Here is a 15,449-nt window from a genome sequence, read left to right as displayed (position 1 = left end):
AAGAGCCATTACTCACGCTGGAATTTGAAAACATAGAGATATGCTTGTTTAGTGGTACTTCACGTGCAACATAGCTGCTGTTCTCAGGCAAACTTTCTCAACTCACAGGAATGTGTAGAATGTCGCTTAATCAGAATTCAGAAGAGCTCTTTTATCTACCATTTGTTAGTAACTAGCAATATTGTTCTTATCTCGTTGTCCTTTAGCCTGATGCAGTGCTCTCAGACATGAGAACTTGTAACACGAAAGCACTCTTACCTTGAACATTCCTGTTTGTATTGTCTTAAGCTATTATCTGTTTAACATAAATAAGATGTTTTGTGTCAAGTTTGAGAGAGATGAGACATCTGTACAAGTCTGTTCTACAACATAATTTTCACAAGTAAAACATTTTATAATTTTGTAAGTGTATAGCCACTCTGGACTAGAGTATTCAGCGATCTAGACCAATTCAGATCTTTTTAATCCAACTAAGATAATATCTTATCTGCAATTAATTTCTTTTGTAATCTGGCTTCTTGAAAATAACACAAATTAATCATACAAGCTTTAATGTTAAAATTGGGAAATAAAGCCTATCAAGGTCTAATATTGGATGAACTGTAACATTCTTGTTTTCTGCAAAATCTTCAGATATATAATATCAGTTTAGAAAATCCTGTAGTGTTTCTAAGTGGAGGAAATTTTCTTTTGGATTCTTTAAAAATCTTGGGCTTCACTTTGTACTGTGAATCCTAAGTTTTGGCTAGTGAGTAGTGTATCAAGTAGCAAGGGAGGAGATATTGCTTCTTTCTCCACAGAATGAAAGAGAGTGCTCTCTTCTGGAGTTTTTATGAGTCCCATCCATTAGAGCCAGAGAGATAGAATACAATCTGCCTAGATCCAAAGTAGAATCCAGTCTGATTAATGTAATTAATGCCCGCTTTTACTTTTATCCAGTGATGGTCTAATGTAAAATGCATACACATTCCAGAGAGCAGTATCCAGAAACTCAGCTCCTCGCCCCTTCCAGCTGATTGTTCTTAAGCACTCAGCTAATTCAGACACAGTCTTGCCCCATGACTCATATACTCCTGGCAGAATAGTGACTTGGCTTCAGCAGAGGCAAGGAAAGAGCTGTCACCCAAAAAACCCCTAGCCTAGTGGTTGAAATATTTTCTTGGATGTAGGAGGTGCCAATTAAGTCCCTGTCAGGCTGAGGTTCCACTTTGAGATTAACATAGTAACATCTGTACAAGGTGTTAATGTGGATGCAAACATATATTGCTTCCACCACCACTCTTAGTTACAGGCTTCACTAAGTAGGACTCCACATGGACTTCTGTTGAGAACATCCAGGTATCTAGGGTATCTATCTGCCTAAACATGCATCACACACAGTAGCTCTTTAGCTGAAATGCAGATGCTTGTTTCTCCAGCACAGGCCTTCCTAATGTGTGTGACCATCTACACTTAAGACCTGCAGACACGTTCAGACTAAGAAGAGGAATTTTATGAGTAAAGATGCCTACAAAGCTCATAGCCTTGGAAAGCCTGGGGATTGTGTCCAGCATTTTATTATTCTTAAGCTCACAAAGCTGCTTAAATGTGAGGTTCAGACAGCCTGAAGACTCCCCTTAGTCTTTTTATCCTTTCTATCTAGTCCTTGGTTTTGCCATGAAATCGCTTGTCTACAGCAGGTCCTCATCCTGCTGATACTCAAAAGTCAACTCATTTCTAATGATCTGTGGTATGTTTAAGTATGTATACACAGACGTATCCATATATTGCATCTGCACATAGAAATTTAATCTTTTTTTCTTTTTTTTATGGAAACCTGTATGTTTCCAAACCTCTTTTCTCATTTGTTTTTAGAAAGAAAGATGTTTCATAAGGGTTTTGTTTCCCAAATGTAATTTCAAGGAGCCCTTGAAAGGCATTTCATAGGAGTGTCATCTCTATGGTATCATTTACATTTTTACTTACTTCCATTTAAATCCATACATTTATTTAAAACCATAGTAACGCATTCAATTTCAAATGTAGAACAGATTTGCAGTGTTTAGTTGTCCAAATTCCTTATGCCGTAGGTGTAGGAAGGCCCAGCTTTATGTCAGCCATCATGATGGTAACAGGATTGAAGTTTACACCTTGTGAAGTAGTGAGGACAGGTACATCCCAAGAGGAGCTTCTACTGCAGAGAAGCTGCCTTGATTGCAACCCTGGGCTCCCTTTGGGTTTTGCTGTAATACAGGAGGTTTAACTGTAAGCTATTGTTTCACATGAGCATCACTGACAGATGTTGCTCCACCAGCCCTTTTATATACTATACCAGGCTATCAATTAAATTGGCACTTTTCCTCCAGGCCCCTACTCAAGCCTTGGTAGAGTCTGTATCACTAGGAGCACAGGTTTCCACTTCCAGCATCAACTTCCATCACAGTCCCAATCTGCACTGGGGAAGGAGAGCTCTGTGGCTGCTCAACACTGTATTAGGTGCTGTGGGAGCTCCCACTACACCCTGCCATGCTGCTGGGGAAAGGTTACAGCTCTTAGTGCTGCTGGTAGATGAGTGCTTCTCCTAGCTGATGGGACATAGAGGTGAAAGAGCCCGAAGTTACAACAAGAATTTTTAAGAACTGTAGCTAAAATGTAGTAGAGATTAAATTTCTTGTATGTGTATTTTCTTTGTGCAACATCTCCTTTTGTTAAAGATGGTTTGAAACAGAAGTGAGCCCAAGTTCCATGGGAGAGATGTCTGTGGTGGCCTTCATGGTTTTGCTTTATTTGGTTTTCTTCTGTTCAGAACCAAAGTCTAACACAGCACCCCAGGAAGTGGGGAGACTTTTTTCTATTAACCAGGCTCTGGTTTTCTAGTAGCAATGGAAAGCTGGTCTTCATTATAAAGCCAAACCCTAAGTGGTAAGGCTCAGATTCTCTAGTCTCATGAACTCAGATAGAGACCAGGCAGTCACAAGGGCAGCTTCTGGGTATCTCAGCATGGAGCCAACCAGAGTTTGGTCCTTGGCACAAGTTAGAGCTACATGTTCTTCTTCTCCCAGGGACTGGGGTAAGTGATGTGAGAGACTGTAGACGAGCTGGATGCCTCCTAGTGGGAATATGTAGGGTGCTAGATGAGTTGGTTTTGTGGCTACCTAAAGACATAGAGTAGAGCAAAGCAAATGGAACAAGGCCCAAGATCTGGCACTAGAAATTATGACTGTTCCCTCAGCTAGCTAATGCCAACAGGTGACTGAACAAGTGGAAACGTGCCAAACTGCTGCAACCAGATACAGAACAAGACCTATATTCCAAGGTACAGTTGCAGGCTGCCACCTTTTTAATGCTTTGATTCTGTTGGTATTGTGGAAGGAATTTTCTTTCTTACAGTAGATGTTTGACTTGATCAGCATAAGGAGCCAATGGCGTTTATTTCTTTCTGACTTTGTGTTTTTTTCAGCTCTGAGATAGATTATTAGAATTTGCTGTTTCAATCTGGAAATTTTGTTTGATTATTGAGTCTTGAAGCATGACCAAAGAATGGCTACTTTTTTTTAAAGCCTGTCACTCCCAGTGTTGTCAAGTATCTCACAATTGTAATATCAGCACAAGCCTCATTGCATGCAAAGCTGACCACTTCTGTAAAGAACTGAGCTGTCCCATATTCTACAGAAGGCTGCTCTGCAGCTCAGAGATTAGGGCATCATGGTTTTGATTTTAATACGCAACAAGTATTAAGTTGTGTATTAAGTTGGCAAGTCTGTCTTTGACTTTCATGGTCTCTGGATCATGTACGGCAGCATGGCTACTATGATTTTTCTTCTTTCTTTTCGTATAAAGATAAAACACTTTTCAAGTGAAGTTTCATGTATTCTTTCAGAAATGTTCTCTGTATTGTGTCAGTAGAGACTTCTATGAAATATTGTGCTTAATGGAAATATATTTCCTTGTATTAGTTTTGAGGTAAGTTCTGAATTATCACTAATGGTTGAAAGTATTACCTCATCTTAAGAGACAGTTTTCTTTTCTAGTAGCTGTTGCACAGAGCTGCACAGAGACTTTTGAGGTAAAAACCACTGAATGTAGGTAAGGTATCTTCCGCTAGTGTTTTTATACACAGACGTGATGTGCAAACACACACACACGCGCGCTCTTGCTGACAACGGATGTACCTAGAAATACTCTTCAGCAGCACCATCACACTGGCTTATGTGGTTCTTCCTAGAAATAAAAAAAGCAAAATTCTGATTAGTTGTTAGTTGTGTGTCTAAACCATCAAAGAAATGAATGGCTTCTTTATTTGTCAAGTTATCTTTTGGTAGATGCTAAATCTTGCTTTCTTCAAAGCACAAATGTTTTAGCATCAAAAAGAGGAGATCACATTCTAAAATAATAACTTGATAGGGGGTGGTACATGTGATCAGGATTTGCATCTTCTATAAATAGAAAAATTTTTTCTTGATTATTTAACTAATGAAATAACAACAATCCTTCCACTTTTCACAGCAATCAATCAAGCTTGTGCCTAAAATGGAGATAAATGTGAGTAAGGAAATAAAATTGCTATTACCATGTGTACTTCATGAGACCCATAGCACTGGAAAGGATGGCATTTTTATATGTATTAAACCTTTTGTCAAGAAACAAAGTGCTTTCTGAAAGCCACCAGGGTAGTTTAGTACGCTTTTACTTTAAAATGGAAACTATTTTACTGTTTCTATAAACAGACAAAATATAATCATCTTTCTCTAAGAAAGAAACATTCTCTCCAGCCATACCTATCTCTGTAATCATACTGAAAACAGTTATATAATAGTGGAAGAACCACTACTCAAAAAAGAGATTAAACTAATATAATTATTCAGGCTGATCTTATCCCTGGAAACTAAAGCACATTGTATAATGTAATGATTATTACCTTCTCCATCACAGAAATAATAATAGGTCTTTCAGAGAATGCTCAGCGAATGATTTAAGGATAGCGATGGGAAAATACAATAAGACGGTCCCCAGCATGTCAAGCAGCCACACTCCTCTTCCAAACCAAGGATGAAAAATATGTTGAAGTCATTGTACAAAGGCTAAAAACCCTACGCTACCATCACCTATTTTGGCCTTATTGTACCTTTTGGACAGGTGGGTTTTGGAAGGGCTCTCTCCCCATGCTGGAGGTTGCTGTGCAAGGTGCTGCAGGATGCTACAAGGCATCATCCCTCTCTCCCTTCCTCATCTCTTCTCTCCTCGCTCCTTGCATCAGCACACCCCAGACTACCCCTTCCCTTGTCTCCTGGGACTCACAAACACACACGGAAGGTTTCGCTACATGGCATAAGTGTGCTCTGCTCCCGCAGGTCTTTGGGGTGTCCCTGGGGGGCATGGAGGCAGAGGGGGAAGGTGGGGAATGTCCTCACTGCTGGAGCAGAGCAGCTAGGGGCAGCTTGGTGCATGGGAGGGCTGGAAGCGGCCGAAGGTCTGCCCGCACAGCGCAGAGCTGGGCCACCTTGGGCTGCCCAGGGAGGCTCAGAGCAGCATGCAGGGCAAGTGTCAGAGCCTGTGATCCCACAGAAATGCCACCACCTCATAACTTAGTGTCACCTACCCTTTGAAATGCCACTTCTGCCCTGCTCAATCCTGGTTGTCAGTCACTGTTCCAAACTGCAGGTGATGAAACTTTATTAGACAGATTTTTTCTTTTCCTAAGCAATTTTTAATATTACATTGACTTCCTTTTAAGTAGTGTTACACTGTCAGACAAGTGAGACATTTTTAAGCATATTCATTTAAGAAATTACATCTTTTCAGACTCTGTGGAGATTCAACAGTGTTTCTAGCAAGCAAGAGGGAGGTGTGTTAGTTTTTTTTTGGAAAGAGAGAGTCTCTCTGCAGTGGAGATTGAAGCTAGGCTTCAATCGATATGGAAGCCCAGATTTTTAGCCGTCTGTAATTCTGTCCTCTCCAACTAGGCTGTGGTGAATGTGTCAGGCTTAGTCATACAGCTGAGAAGAAATTTTCTACAACACTTGAAGAAAATTCTGCAAGCCATTTTAGAGTCCCAGACCTGAAGAAGCAGCCATGCAGTAGCACCTCCCTAGAGAAGTTGGAGAGATTCCACTTTGAATCCTCCTGAACAGTTTGAAGCGACATATTTTTTGTGAAGTTGGGAGACCATGAAGTGACACTAGCTGTATTCCCTCATCTTTACTCAAAAAGAAAGGAGAAAAATAAATGAAAGACAGTCAAAAAGATACCCCAAAGATAATGTGAAAGCCCTTTTAATAAGAACTGAACAAAATAACTGAGTTTAAGAACCATGTTAGGGAACTTAAAACAAAAAAAAAAAATACAAATAATCTTTCATGAGGTTGAAAAGCTTTAAGCAATGAAATGAGCTGGTGTCTAATGGCAAATATAATTAACAAAATCAGCACTAAAAAGAGTACAGTAGAAACCACAATCACAAAAGCAAAAGATTTGGAAGAATAATTTTATTTGGATTAAAGAATACTTTGTATGCATTTAAGCATCCTGCTAATTGTTTTTGTGGCATGATTTCTGTGAAAGTTAATATTTTAAAAGGTTTTATAGGCCTCTTCAAAGTCCCCTCAGGACTAATTAGAGTAGAATTAATCCCATTCAGCTTTAGATGTCTAAAAGGAAGATGTCTACATGTGGGCCAGTCAGTTACATTCTCCTCATAGATAGGTAAGCAGTTGCAGCGTGTGCTCATCTGACCTGTGCAACATGATAAAATAAGATCAGCTGCTGGGTGAGATGAGGAGTGGGCCATGCCTCCCCCACCCCATCGCCATCCTGGAGTGCCCTCTGAATCAGCGGAGATGAGGGAGGCATGGCAAAACGCCTTCTCTCTGGAGTGAAAGGAAGACCTGGGGCCACAGAGTGACTCACTGGCTAGTAGATTAAAGAGTGCCAGGAAACATTCGTGGGTACTGGAGCTCAATTGTCTATACTGTTAAATTATTAGAATAGTTCCTGGCATGGTTTTGAGTTATGCCAACCAGCCTTTCCCCAGACAGTTCCTAGGCACAGTAAAGCATGGACCAAAGACCATTCCCAATAAGCAGTTTGCATGTGGTCACCTTTTTTGGGAGGCTGAGAATTTAATAATATGGACATAGGCCACTCTGTGCCTGTTGGTCTCAGTGCCAAAGGAACATTTCCTGTCCCATTTAATTTCCTAGCACAGACATAGCCACTGTGTTACAGTCTGATCCCTGCTTTGTTCCTGTAGCTGTGCAACTGGGCATTAGTCTGTACTTAAAGTCTGTGGCAAACCGAAATGTAGTCTTTTGTGTCTATGTTACTCAACCCCATCCCTAAACCTCTGTTTGTCTTTGGTTTTTTTGAACTGTATGCTTTTCAGACAGCAACTATATTTGGAAGGGGCTGTGTATTGTGCAGATCCATTTAAATTAAGCAGTTATCCAAAAGTGAAAATCTGCTCAGTAAAGTAAATGGAAATTAAATGAGACTGACACAATGCCTAGATCTTGTGTTCACATTGCTAGTGAGCAGATACTTACCACTAATTTGATTTTTCATCAGAAACAGGTACCATGAAGTGCAGGATTGAAACTCCTGGGGCTAGATGGTCCCAGATAGCAACATCTGTTAGGTATAATAAAGCGGAAAGCTGTATTTCAAAACATCTATATCTTCTTCTGACTCTAGACGCAGCTCTCCCCTTTATTCTCACTGAACACATTTTCTTCTGTAGGACATCAGACACAGCCTCTGTAGGCTTTTGCAGATGTTCTTTTCCTTTCTAATGCCTCTCAGAGGCACATTTCATTTCTTTTCATCCTGAAGCACTGCCTAAATTTTTTGACACTTAAATTGTTAGAGGCAGTGATCTGCAGCTACTGATATCGTTCTTATCTGATATCATCCCATCTTATCTGGGTAATGGAAACATAAAATGTGCACTGTAAAAGGAGCATAGTTACTCCTTTAGGTACATATGCTTTCCAGTGTATGAATTATTCTCAATCTTTTCATATGCAGCTTAATCTACGAAATACCAATGTCATAGCGTATCCTCAGGACAGGCAGAGTGGGCCAAGAAGCTAAAGGGGGAGGAGGAGCTAATTTGGCCCAGGAGCATTTGGAGGCAGTTGGAAGAAGAGGGGACAGGGTGTGAAATTCGGGGGAGTTTGAGGGTGCAAGGGAGCAGACAGGGAACATGAGGGAAAGCAGAGCACATGGGATGCATGGGGACAGCAGGTTGTGTCCACTCGGGTGTTTGCACATCAGCAGCAGGGGGTCAGGCATGTTTGGTGACACTGTCAGGGGGGCCACTGGCATGTGACAGAAAGGCAGAGGCAGGGAAGAGGAGCTAGGAGGTTGGGGGACAGTTGGGAGAAACCTGGCTGGTGTAAGAGAGGAGCTAAAGAGACCAGGCAGGGTGAGGAGAAGTGAGAAGGAGGCCAAGGAGGGAAGTTCATTAGCTGAGAGGACTGAAATGCAACATGGTCACTAAAGCCTACAACCTCCAAAGTATTTAGGAGTCTTGCACTGAATTTAGGATCTCCATCAGCATGTGAGCGTGAACCCCTTTTCCTACAGAGCAATCACAATGTGCCACATGACATGTGTTTGAGATCTTCAGGAGAGACAGAATTTAAATGAAATGTACTGATGCAGGTGCTTGCTTTTTTCATCCTAAAAATGGGACTTTATCAAGCAGTTCTTTATCGAGTGCTCTATCTCTCAGGGAGAGCCTGTCTCACTGGTGGTGTGGCTTACCTAAGCAAAGCATTTTTCCACTCTAAGTCAGAATCATGCTAAAGAGGAAGTGATGATCTAGTTGTTCAGCCTCACCATATCCTGTGTTCAGAATAATTTTCATTTCTACTTATCTGCAAACATGAATGGAATGTCCACAAATATTTTCTTCATTTCTATGGTAAGAAAAAGAGAGTGTGAAACTCTGTGTCAAAACCACTGCATCATCTGCATCATCCTGTACTTTTCAGGAGAAGACCATGACCACTAGAGGAGTAATCTGTGGCATTACTTGTGTTCAAACTGACATTTGATACGTTCTGATCCCTTTCAGGTTCACATTTTGAAACACAGACTTGCATACTACAAACCATAAAGGTTACATGGTCACTTTTATAATTATACAGTAATGACAGAGTATATCAAAACAGCTCAACACAGATTACTTCCTCTCTGACTATAAAGCAATCGGGCATTTGCTGGAATTTAACTGTAGACTTTGGAAATAATTTTTTTTAAAAGTTTAAGTTTCCAAATTACTCAGAAGTAAAATCTCCCAGTCCCCTGTGTACGCATACATGGAGCATAGCAGGGTGCAAGTGCTTGGGGAACTGTGCCAGTAAGTGGTCACGTGGGAGAAGCAGCTAACGTGCTGCATGCTTCTGCAGCCTTCTGAGAACAGCACAGTTCTCCCTGAGTGAGCACTCGGGACTGGCCATGAGCTGCGATGCTCCTCATCGCAGGGAGGGGAGAGGAGCAGCTGTCCTGTGCCACATTTCCCTGGAAAAGGGACTTCAGTTTGGGGCGTACGTTGTCAGAAGTATTTAAACTGTCTCACAACCATGCATCCCCCAGTCCTTTGCCTATGGGAGTACAGAGCCTTAATGTGGCAGGGCGGTGGATTGGGGAAAATAAAGGCACTTTTTCACTCTGTCTGAGAAGAGCCGTGTGGATCTGAAACGAGGCATCGTGAGGTTTGGTGGTATTCCTGCAGATTGGAGGTATCACAGCTCTTGCTCCCGACACTGTGCCCGGCCATTGACAAAAAATAATGGGTTGAAATTGTTATATCTAATTTCTCAAAGCAACATTTCTTCAATAAGCTTTTTCACAATGTACTGAGAGAACAAAAGTGCAGTTCAATTTGAGAAGTATATCTGCATCAGGAGAAATATGTATGTGTTTTAGGAGGAATTCTATCTGGCTCAGATAGGGCAGCTCCAGTAAAAATCCCTGATCTCTTGCCTTCTTTCACTGGAGTGAATCTCTGAAGAAACTTTTCTGGTTTTTGTAGAGGGAAATATTTTGGAAAAACATCTCTGGTATGGTACCAAATAAGGAACAAGACAAATGGAGTCAAATAATGTCCAACTTACACACAGGAATCTGTTTCTGTGGACAGGTATCTGGAAGTCTAGCTTGCCAAGTGCAGTACTTTGCGCTCTGTTATTGAACTGTTTCAAAGACAAATTTTATGAATACAGATCAAAGTGTTTAAGAGGACTGTTAGCAAATATGACCACTTGTGCAAATATCCGTGAACCTCCCTTCAGTAGCCATTCAGTAGTTCCAAAGGCTGTCAGGGCATGTAATGATTGTAATAAATGTTGTATTTGCTTTTGTTTCATCTGGCTTTGACCAGCAAATTTGGCTGATTACTTCCATTGTTATTTTGGTTTAGAAGACAATTATGTATTATCATTAAAAAAACCACTCTACTTACACATTTCTTTGCACTGGTGTTGAAATTCAGAACTCACTATCCTAGTTAACATAATTATAAAAGTTATTTTCATTCTTATCTTTGCACTTGTTTCTTTTTTGCTTTGTTTCATGCTCCTCCTGAATGCTGCATCTCCCACCTTTGTGTTTGTTGGAAAAATTGTTGAGACCCTCCCTGCCCCCAGATTAATAGTCAGAGGTTTAAATTATAGCACACACTAAGAAAATATTGGTATTTAGCTGATGATCATGTGTTGTTATGGCTGGATGATAACTGTATTCAAGAGCAGGATACTCCCGTGGCTCTGAGATTGTATTCTAGCAACATAATAACTCACGCAGGACTCTGAAGAAGCTCCTTATGTTCTTCTATAAATACACTGAAGATACAGTCAGCCTCATCTGTGTTTGGTCTACTTGCGGGGAAAAAAAGGATAAATATAAACTGTCTCATCTCTGTTGTGGGTCCAGCATGCAGGATTCATCAAAGTACATTGATGGAGCAGTGTCAGTAAAATGCCTACCGAGTCTCTACAACATGTTGCAACGTGACCTCCTGGACAACAACAGCCTAAAAGCAGACACTTTACATGGCATATGTCCCTGGGAAAGAGTGTATCATTTGGAAATAAATTGTGAGAGAAGTTAGTGCTGGTCTAACGAGCAGCTCATGGGCAGAGACAGTGACACAGCTATAAAGGTCAGGAATCTGCCAAGGATCGCTGTGGTGTGTTGCTTTGTTGAAAACTGACCATTTAAGGTACCTCTGTGTGCGAGGAAACCACAGTGGACAGCACTGAATGCCTTTGGTAAGGGACAGCTTTGGGGACAGTTTGACTTAATCTGTATCCAACTGATAAAAAAATAAGTTATAATTTTTTCAGTTTCTTCAGACAGAACTTTTGAGGTAGGTCAGACATTTACTCAGGCTGGCCCATACACTTGAGATAACCCCATTTCTTTTACAAAAAATAACACATAAACTATGAAGGGCTTAGGACAGATAAGGGCTACAGGTTCTGATTTGTCCTATGGGTAAATCCACAGTATTCCATACTTTGTTTCCAGTTTGGCACTGGTGACTATACCTAAGGGGTCCACAAAAGTTGTTTAAGAAAAGGAGGCCTTATTCAATAGACTAACATTTGCTCTACAGAGAGTACAAAGCTCCACGGGAAAGTGTGTGGGGTCTGTAAATTGCAAAAGCTTCAAACAGTTGTTCTGGTAGTGTGCTGTGATATTGTGGTATCACATCAACGCTGTACTCTGGTAATGTATTTTTGTTGTACTCTGAACTGCACTGTTCTTGACAAGAAGTGGTCTCACTTCCCGACTTACCATCACTGTAGCTACCCATACTGAGAATTTCTATTCAGGACCCTTTTCTATGCACTGACCAAACCAGTTTGCCCTAATCTGTGAGGTTTTACAATATGGATCAAATCAAATGGGAGCGGTATAAACAACACTTATGAGGTTGTAATTCTGTAGCTAAGCATGCTCTCTCTTGTGTTCCTTTTTGTTTTACAGGTTGTTACTTTGTGGTATAGAGCTCCTGAAGTTTTGCTTCAGTCCAGCTATGCAACACCAGTTGATCTTTGGAGTGTTGGCTGCATATTTGCAGAAATGTTCCGTCGAAGGTAAGAAATACCATTTTATTTTCTTCACGTTTTTCATTTGAAGTTTGAAAAAATGTGCAGTAATGTCTTGTACAATAAACTGGATCACGTTTATATTGGAAAGGCCTGATAGGATGTTTTATTTGCAGTGCAAAAGGTAAATACCCATTGCGAATTCATACTTGCTGCCATCTTGGAGTCTTTCTTTTTTGTTGGGAGTCTGCCCCAGCTCTTGGTAAAGCCTGTATGAGCATTGCTGTATTCCTGTTCCACCTGAATCCAAATGTGGATAAAAGTGGGCTGGAGAGGCTCTTGATCAATTTGAGTACAGCTGGCTTCTGGAAAGGATTTACCCTGAGGAAGGCAAGACGTGGTGGTCAGCAGAGTTTTCTTGCTCTGGAGTCGGTGCATTGGAGCATCAGGTGTCACTCGTAGTCCCCTCTTGGCATATGTGAGATCTCAGAAGTCACTGTAAAACTGATTTCTAGATGTAGGAAACAGAGCTAGGACTTTTTTTAAGAGTTAGCTATTTGGCCTGAGTGTAGGCTAACAGAGATGTTAAATACAGTCCAAAAAATGGGCGCTCTTTTTTTTGGGGGGGCTGATTCTATTAAATTGGCTATCAGAACTGTCTTGCTACAAAATATTACAGCTGGATGCAGATGAGTTGTGAATGCTAGAGGAACACTTGTGTACTGGTCTTTCCCCACGGAAGGACACTAACATGGAGGTTGTACCATGTAGGGTGTGGAGAGGAACAAACCCTCAAGAGCCTTATCAAGGTATCTCGATATTAACAAATCGCATGCATTTGTTTTGAGCTTACTGAAAAAAGTGCATGTTGACATCACCTGGGTGATCTCCATGTAAAAACTGTATATCATTTTGTAACACTCACTGTGAAATCAAAGAATACATATAAAGAAAATGTGAAAGAAAATTATACACTGGGTGGCCTAAAAACAAAAATCAGTATAATTTACAAGAAGAAGCCATACTGCAAGGGCCTTGAGAAACAACTATTTAACTTATACAATGTGAAGTTCAAAATACTAATTGAATTTTTGCAAAATAACTTTAGTATTCCACTACTTATTAATGTTAGTGTATGGAAAAATCATTTTTCTTGGGCTTCTTGCCTGCTCAAATGGCCTGGGTAGAATTATTATACTCCACCCTCTCTGTCTCTGACTCAGAAATGAGGTCAGAAAATGAGAGAAAAAAAGAATGTGGATTTCAGGAGTATCAATTAAACCCTCCATTGCAAACTTTTAAAGATTTAGGTATTATACCAGATACTGCCAGGTTCACAATAGCATTAAGCTGTTAACATTTTTTCCGATTTAAATAGCAGAGTCAACAACTTCATTTTAGCATTTGCAATAAGAGTGATACAGGACAAACAACTGAACACAGAACTTTATTACATGCTCAATACCCTCATTTTTTTCTTTTGATTTGCAGTATTCTGACAGGTAAGAAATATTAGCATATACAAGCACCACAAATTTAATTTTATTTTTCCTTTTATGATGTATGAGCCTCTCTGACTCTCCAAATCCAACACAGTAAATTAAATTAGGGACAGTTATATTTTCTCCTTGTTTACAAGTGCAAATATTACATTAATATTACAAAATCAGAGAATTTTTCTTAATGGAAATGAGATCTGACTTGAAGCAGAGTTTGATAAAACCAGGGCTTCAATTATTCTTGCCAAATGCAGGGTCAGTCTGACATTCTCAGTCCTAAATTTGGGAGGCTGTCAAAAACCTTAGAGGTCAGGAATCTGCCAAGTCTGTATGTACTATGTTGTTTCACTGGAAACAATATGACTTTCACATACTTCAGTATACAAGCATGATTTGGAAGACCAGTCTCAAGGCTCATTGCCATAAAGCTACAATGAACAGCACTGAATGCTATCTCCACGGACTGTTGTATTGGGTTAATGTTGCAATACTCTCTATGATATATGTTGTCTTTCTGATTCTCCTGATGGATTGCAAAAGAAAACCCATGTTACTGTGACCTTGGTAGCAATAAACCGTAAAATTTTGCAAACTCCATGGATTATTTCCAAAAGATTGAATAAATGCAACAGCTATTTCTGCTGGAAAATGGTAGTACCCTTGGGTAATCACCGATCTGCATTTCCATTGGTGTTGATAGGATAAGTATGAGAATGGGGCTATAGCTTAGAAGTAGATGTTGGTTTGACATTAGTACAACCTTTTCTTTTTACTGTCTTACTGGGTACTTGTTGCCTTCCTTCCCTACTCTCTTTTGCTCTCTCTTTGAAAGATTTTAAAGGTGTCATTTTTAAGAAATGTACTGACACTCCTCTGGGCTTTTTTATATCACGAAGACTTCACTGGAACGGATTTCAATATAAAACACTAAACAAACAGCATCACAAAACATATCAGAATCCTGTTTATGCCAAAAGACATTTGACAGTTTGAGTTTGCTAGAATACTGTTAGGCTGTTACACAAATGCAGTCAGGGTGCTGTAGGTTTGGACAAGTGTAGAAGAGAGGTGAGCTCTGTATGAATGGTCCGGTCCCTGTGTTACAGATTGCTGTGTCTCTAAGTGGAAGGCACCTAATTTAATTTAAATCAACCTTAATCCAAAACAGTTTAAGATAAATGCAAAGTCTTTGTTTAAGAAATAGATCCAAAATACACAAAAGTGTATAAAGGAATTCATGGATACAAAAGTAAAATAAATATATCTCTGTCTAGATACACTTACAGTAAATTTGAACATTTGAACATTTCTCTCATCTTGGCTGATTCAGCTAAATAAATGACACTTCTCAGCTGAGGACTCTGGTCCTCATGCAATCCGCAGTTTGCATAAAGTCATAGCTATATTTAAAACATATACCAATGATGGTGCAGATTTGTAGGCTTCTGCATATGTGAATGCACAAAAGTTGTGTCCTGAAACCTCTCGCACAGATTTGCAAGGATCCTACTCTACTTACAGGTCAGCAATATATTGCTAGGTAGTCAGATGTAAGTGTTATGTATGCAGAAACTATTCTGCTTTGTGCATCTTTTTCTGTCCATGTGCACTGCTGATAAGAGCACCCCAAAATAAAACATTACTTGAAAATTTATACAGTAGTTTCAGTTTTTAGATTTCCTGTCTAATTAAGTAGGTTGCAGTGACTTCTAGACACATTTGGATGGACTGTCCTTACCTAACAAAAGTGTAAATGTATTTGTCAGAATGATTGTTTTCTTTGTGATTTAAAAGTTATGTTGTGTTGATAATAATAACCAGTAAGGAAAATTGTAAGGTGAGCTATTGTTTGCTACCATACCACAGAATCCTTCAGAGATACCACTGGCAGGACTGAGGAGGCCTGATAGCATGG

The 15,449-nt window shown here is 40.0% G+C and overlaps 1 protein-coding gene across 1 annotated transcript in view; it reads left to right on the top strand.

Annotated features, from left to right (window-relative positions):
* Positions 1-12,083, top strand: part of LOC104626632 (cyclin-dependent kinase 6) — a gene marked incomplete at its 3' end in the record, with an annotated part of 95,891 nt that extends 83,808 nt beyond the window's left edge. The window contains exon 4 of the mRNA XM_010294595.1: positions 11,974-12,083. Coding sequence (XP_010292897.1) covers positions 11,974-12,083 — 110 coding nt within the window. The remainder of the gene's footprint in view (positions 1-11,973) is intronic.
* Between the last annotated feature and the right edge of the window lie 3,366 nt (positions 12,084-15,449).

Source organism: Phaethon lepturus, unplaced genomic scaffold, assembly GCF_000687285.1.
Source record: "Phaethon lepturus isolate BGI_N335 unplaced genomic scaffold, ASM68728v1 scaffold19789, whole genome shotgun sequence".
NCBI lineage: Eukaryota > Metazoa > Chordata > Aves > Phaethontiformes > Phaethontidae > Phaethon > Phaethon lepturus.
This window is presented reverse-complemented; position numbering and strand designations above follow the sequence as displayed.